General features: G+C 51.4%; 1 protein-coding gene across 1 annotated transcript; it reads left to right on the plus strand.

Moving 5' to 3' along the window:
• Nucleotides 1-3,717: 3,717 nt before the first annotated feature.
• sox8b (SRY-box transcription factor 8b) lies at nucleotides 3,718-5,577 on the plus strand. The gene is made up of 3 exons (XM_028986916.1): nucleotides 3,718-4,247; nucleotides 4,376-4,611; nucleotides 4,693-5,577. Exons 1-3 carry the CDS (start codon nucleotides 3,841-3,843, stop codon nucleotides 5,445-5,447), a joined length of 1,398 nt encoding a protein of 465 aa, XP_028842749.1. The 5' UTR covers nucleotides 3,718-3,840; the 3' UTR covers nucleotides 5,448-5,577.
• The last annotated feature ends 434 nt before the right edge of the window (nucleotides 5,578-6,011 follow it).

Below are 6,011 nucleotides of genomic sequence, written 5' to 3' on the forward strand. Positions count from 1 at the left end.
GCTCTCCACTGTGGATTTTACCACTGAAGATAAGCCCGTGCTGAAAGGTCCCAGTGCAGTGTGTTTGTTTGAATTTAGATCCCAGGGCGTCTTAAATAGGCAGCCGTTCCACGTTAATAAAATGGATCTGTCTGGTGACGTCAATGGTTCCTTGGCACCCGTGTGAACGTGGTCCATGATGTTCTTGCCAGCGCTCAGTGTGATCAGTGTGGTGGCTGTACAGGCCTTTTCTTGCTTCTTCACACCACCAACACCCAACCCCCAGTCCTTGTCTATAAAAAGGGCTTCTTTTCAGCCACCCTGTTAAACAATGACGTTTGGATTAGAACGGAGAAGAGAACTGCTGCTTGACATGATCACCTGGGATCAGACATTCCAGTGTCTATTCCATTATTCTGGTGTTCTGCAATAGTTGTAGCCTTAGTTATAGTCTGGGGCAGTGGTGGGGCAGAATGGAAGCGGCCCTGTAATCCAAAAGTTGTCGGTTCAAACCACGATCTGCCAAGATGCCACTGAGCAAAGGCACCGTCCCCACACACTGCTCCCCGGGCGCCTGTCATGGCTGCCCACTGCTCACCAAGGGTGATGGGTTAAATGCAAAGGACACATTTCGATGTGTGCACCATGTGACTTGTGGTTACAAGAAAAGTGTCTATAAACATGATGTCTGTGACCCTATGCACCTGCATCATACTGTTCACACACACACACAGAATCAAGGTGTATGAACACTGTACTTACACCATCACCATGTTACGGTCCATAATGTAACACAGGCACATGCACCCACAAATCCTCAGTGCAAACCAAACTGCAACTTGGACCAGCCTTTAATCACCCAAGCACCACACTGTGTGCCATGAGTTATTACAAAACCATCTGGAAAACACTTTTTTGGGGTTTATTCGCTCTTCTGGTACAAAACACACTCTCTAATTTATACGGCATGTGTTTGTTTTAACAATTAAAAATGCATAAACCAAGTGAAACAACTTGTTTCCAGTGGTCCTTAGCCGTGAGGCTAACGCGGCTTAGATGGAGGAAGAAGAAAGCGGTCCCGCTGGTAGCTTACCGCACAGCAGAACCGAGAGACCAAGGCCCTCCCGACGGGCATGGATCATCCGGACAGAAGCAGGGCACCGAGCGTCTTCAGCAGCCCGGGGTTCCAAGTGGCCAGATATCCGGCACGCTGCTCTCCGTCCCGGCGGGAGGGAGAGCGCTCGGGTCGCAGCCACCTGCGGCGAGCTCTCCGCGCCGTCTGTTCCGCCTGCCAAGCCAAACATACCTTGCCTTTTCATGATAAAAATCAACTTTGCACTACATGGACACAAAAGAGCAGCCCAACAAAGGCAGTGATTCAATCTCCCGGCTCCCCCCCCCCCCCGCCATCCACGTTTCACTCGTCTTCCTCCCCACTCCGGCGTGCAACGCGAAACGTCTGCGTCCCTTGATGTGAACTTTCCTCACAGCAGAGCGGCGCACGAGACGGCTTCCTTTTATACGTTCTGGGATGCGTGCGGTGATAGTACTGACAAAGGAAACCTTCAGGTGGGCCTGTAAGTGCCGCGGCTCGCACGCCGCCATGTTATGTCACGCTGACATGGCCCTTTGTCTCATCTACAAAAGGGGCATTCTTCACCTGACCGGCACAATGTCAGAGCGGACGGGTAGGCCGTGCCTTCATTTGTTTATATTCAAATAGCGGCACGCCGGTTGGCACATGGCTGGCACTGTCAGGCAGAGACGAGTGTACAATGAGGGCAAACCAAAAATGGTGTCCTCCAGGGTTGGGGTATGGGTTAGGATAGGTACGCTCTCAGAAGTAGAATTTCTGTACCACAAAGTGCAGAGTTCATGGACGTTCACACTTAGGGCATCTAGCCCTAAATGTCCTGATCCAGAGTGACTTTGTGGTCTTCTGGTTCTTAGGCGAGTGTCTTGCACACTACGCTACTACCATCACTATTCCTTCCCGAAGTTACAAGTATGTATGTATATAAGTGAACCCCTATGTTGTAGTTTTCATACTTATGATTTTATGAATACATCATTTTAAAGGCTTGACTTTGTTGACGTAAGAACTATACTTCTGTAATTATATTATAATTATATGTCAAGATGTGAGAACCCTATGGACCTTAGGGACATTTTGCCAACTTTACAGGAGAGCAAAAACAGAATCTATTACATTTTGAACTTTGAGTGTAGTCTCCTCCTTGAACAGTCCCCTTATCATTGTGGAGGAGTTTGAGAGCCCTAATGATCCTAGGAGCTATGTTGTCTGGGGCACTTGGTGCCCCTGGCAGGGTCTCCGATGACAAATTGGTATAGGGGAAAGGGTGAGATAAAGAACTGTTCAGAAGATCTTTCATGGAAACATAGTTACATACAGGGCATTATATGCAGCACTGTGTAAAGGTTTGAGGTCTATAAAAATAAGAATAAATTGTAATTGACAAAGTTTTAAATAATGATGTAGTCAAACCCCCATCTAGAGTTGCACTTGACAAACACCAGTTTTCAGCCGTACTAAAATAACTGGAAACATCTTACTAATAAGGACTGAAGCTTTTAAAAGTGGGTTAACGAACACGGCATCCATTGGAACTCAAGATTAATTGTTGCTGATAAAGTTCCTCTCTGTACATGTATGCGGATATTTCAGCATTAACTAACAGAGTTATTTACAACATGGACAAAGTCTGGACTGGAGTCTTCACCCATTTCATGCCTTTTCATCCAAAACGAGGACGTTTCGAATCGGAACTCTGCGCGTTTTTGTGGGTAAGCTGTCCATCTGACCGGATGCGCGCGCCCGCGGACAGGGCGCGCGAGAGAGACCGTGTCGGGTCCCACTCGATGTCTGTCTGTCTGTCTTTTTTTTTTTTTTTTGGTAAATAAATCGAACAAACGTGTCCCGCGCTGGTCAGCCTGCGTTAAACGCCAGCGCAGGGTGGTACATGTCAGAGCTCTTCCATGTTGTAGAAATCGGGAAAAAAAATCAGAAAAAGTTACAGTATGAAAGGTCCAAAACGACTAAAGCCTGGAAAAATAAATACAAACATTCTTTATAAAAAACAACACCCACTCAGTAGCTCAGAAATGTTTAAATACAATTTTAAAATGAATGACATTTGTACCCTGCTGACGAAATTCATTTTAGTGAACTGTTACCCAATTAAGGTTAGGGGTATTCTTATTGAATTAATTTCAACAATGTTCTATTAAAAATTACGTTGTTTTTATGATTATTTTAATAACCCGTGATTTACGTATCAGCATTTTCTGATGATGATTTATGTTTCTTAAAGCCTACATTAATTACTTTGAATTTATAACCTATTCGGTTCCGGTATAATGAATGAGCGATAAGCAGATGAGATGCAGAGGGGCTTTAATAATCGACTTTACTCAAAATCTTTCTCTCTCTCTCTTTCTTGACTTGTTATTTGGATATTTAGCGTTATTTATCGTTGTCATAATTCGATTTTCACTTATACAATCGAATCGAAACAACATAAAGGTGAAAACTACAGGTGCGAGTTGAAATCAACTATTTGTCACCTCAGAATCGAGTTACCTGACGACCTGTGGCTGAAGGTCCTCGGCCAGTCAGCGCGCGGGGGGGAAACTCCGCGGCCAATCAGGACGGGGGGGAGGAGCCAGGCGCCCAAACTTCGCGTAAAGTCTCTATCTGCGGCCAACCGCGCTCACTGCTCGCCCGAAGCGGACCGCCGCTCCCTCTCCGGCTCCCCGCTGGGCACGGCGACAGGAATGTTATAAATCACCGGGTCTTCTATCAGCGCGACGCGACACACGGGGAGAAGAAAAACTCGAAAAATGACGGAGGAACGCGACAAGGCCCTCGCCGAGCCCACCTGCAGCCCCGCGGGCACCAGCAGCTCCATGTCCCAGGACGAGTCGGACTCCGACGCCCCCTGCTCCCCGACCGGCTCCGACGGCCACGGCCCGCTCCTGTCGGCCATGGGCAAGAAGCTGGACGGCGAGGACGACGAGCGCTTCCCGGCGTGCATCCGCGACGCGGTGTCGCAGGTCCTGAAGGGCTACGACTGGTCGCTGGTGCCCATGCCCGCCCGCGGCGGCGGCGCGCTGAAGAGCAAGCCGCACGTCAAGAGACCCATGAACGCGTTCATGGTGTGGGCGCAGGCGGCGCGCAGGAAGCTGGCCGACCAGTACCCGCACCTGCACAACGCCGAGCTGAGCAAGACGCTGGGCAAGCTGTGGAGGTACCGAGCACTTTATTGCACACTACAAATATCTGTCGGGGTGGTGAAGGGTTTTATACAATTTGACGAATATCACTCCGATTGTGATGATAAGCTGTGGTAAAGAAACCGGCATTGCATGCTGGCAGGTTGTTGTCGGAGAAAGAGAAGCGGCCGTTCGTGGAGGAGGCGGAGAGGCTGAGGGTCCAGCACAAGAAGGACCACCCCGACTACAAGTACCAGCCCCGGAGGCGGAAAAGCGTGAAACCCGGGCAGAACGACTCGGACTCGGGGGTCGAGCTGAGCCACCAGATGTACAAAGCAGAACCGGGCATGGCCGGCCTGACCGGGCTTACGGATGGCCACCATCACCCGGACCACTCAGGTGAGTTACACCCTCAACTTTAATCACTCTACAATGAATGTGTGGCGGCTGACGGGAGATTTTCTTCGTTGTTTTTGACAGGTCAACCTCACGGCCCTCCCACTCCCCCCACCACCCCCAAAACAGACCTTCACCACGGGGGCAAAGGCGAACCGAAGCACGAGAGCCGTCGCCTGATGGAGAGCGGCCGGCAGAACATAGACTTCAGCAACGTGGACATCGGGGAGCTGAGCACAGACGTCATCAACAACATGGAGGCCATCGACGTGCACGAGTTCGACCAGTACCTGCCGCTCAACGGCCACGGGGCCATGGCCTCCGAACACGGGCACGGGCCGACCCTGGCCGGCCCGGGGGCCACGTTTGGCTCCCCGTACAGCCACTCCAACCCCGCCGGCGCCTGGAGCCGCAAATCCGCCATGCCGCTGTCCTCCGCCTCCTCCAGCTCCTCGGGGGCCGACTCCGCGGGCCCCCATCGCCCCCACATCAAGACGGAGCAACTGAGCCCCAGCCACTACAACGAGCCGCCACACGCCTCGCCACCCTCCCACCCAGATTACCCCACGTACCCCTCCCAGCCCTGCGTGGCCTCCGCCAGCCCCGCCTCGGCCGCCGCCTCCTTCCCCGGCTCCCAGTGTGACTATACAGACCTGCAGAGCTCCAACTACTACAGCCCTTACTCCAGCTACGCCTCCAGCCTGTACCAGTACCCTTACTTCCACTCGTCGCGGAGGCCCTACGGGAGCCCCATCCTCAACGGCCTGTCCCTCCAGTCCTCCCACAGCCCGTCCACCAACTGGGAGCAGCCCGTGTACACCACCCTGTCCAGGCCTTGAACCCCTGTGTGTGCCCACGACTCTCTTCCGCTGTTTGTCTGCTTCTTTCCTTTGGTTTCGGTTTCTTGTTTTTTCCCCCGCCGGGTCGCGCAGACTCGAATGCGGAAGCCTGGGACTTCGGATGCACCGTGGACAGACTGGTCCAGGTGATGGAGGTGGGGGGCGGGCACGTCATCTCCGTCCAATGTGTTTACAAGAGATAGAGAAGAATGCGAGGATGAGAGGGACATAGAAGTGCCTGCTGATTTTTTATTTTTTTTTTGTGCGCGCAAGTGTGTGTGTGTGTGTGTGCGTGTGTCGTTTCCCCCTTGCTCTGTGCAGAACTTGATACGTTGCTGCCTGAGAGGCAAGAGGAAGTCCTCTGTGAGGACCACCTGTCACCACCGCCCTCTCCTCCCCTCCCCCACACCAAAGCCCTGCTGTTGTGTGTGTGTATGTGTGTGTGCGCTTTTAATGGTGTTTCTCTTCTTTCTTTCTCTTTCTTTCTCTCTTTTTATGTATTTGTTTTTGGTGACTTGTGTAGGAGAGAATAATTTTTTTAAAAATCATACAGGCCAAATGATC

The sequence above is a fragment of the Denticeps clupeoides genome, chromosome 7, assembly GCF_900700375.1.
Source record: "Denticeps clupeoides chromosome 7, fDenClu1.1, whole genome shotgun sequence".
NCBI lineage: Eukaryota > Metazoa > Chordata > Actinopteri > Clupeiformes > Denticipitidae > Denticeps > Denticeps clupeoides.

Coding starts and splice junctions, on each gene's coding strand:
- sox8b (XM_028986916.1), top strand. CDS start 3,841: ATGACGGAGGAACGCGACAAGGCCCTCGCCGAGCCCACCTGCAGCCCC. Junction 4,248..4,375: donor ACGCTGGGCAAGCTGTGGAG/GTACCGAGCACT, acceptor GCATGCTGGCAG/GTTGTTGTCGGAGAAAGAGA. Junction 4,612..4,692: donor CCATCACCCGGACCACTCAG/GTGAGTTACACC, acceptor TGTTTTTGACAG/GTCAACCTCACGGCCCTCCC.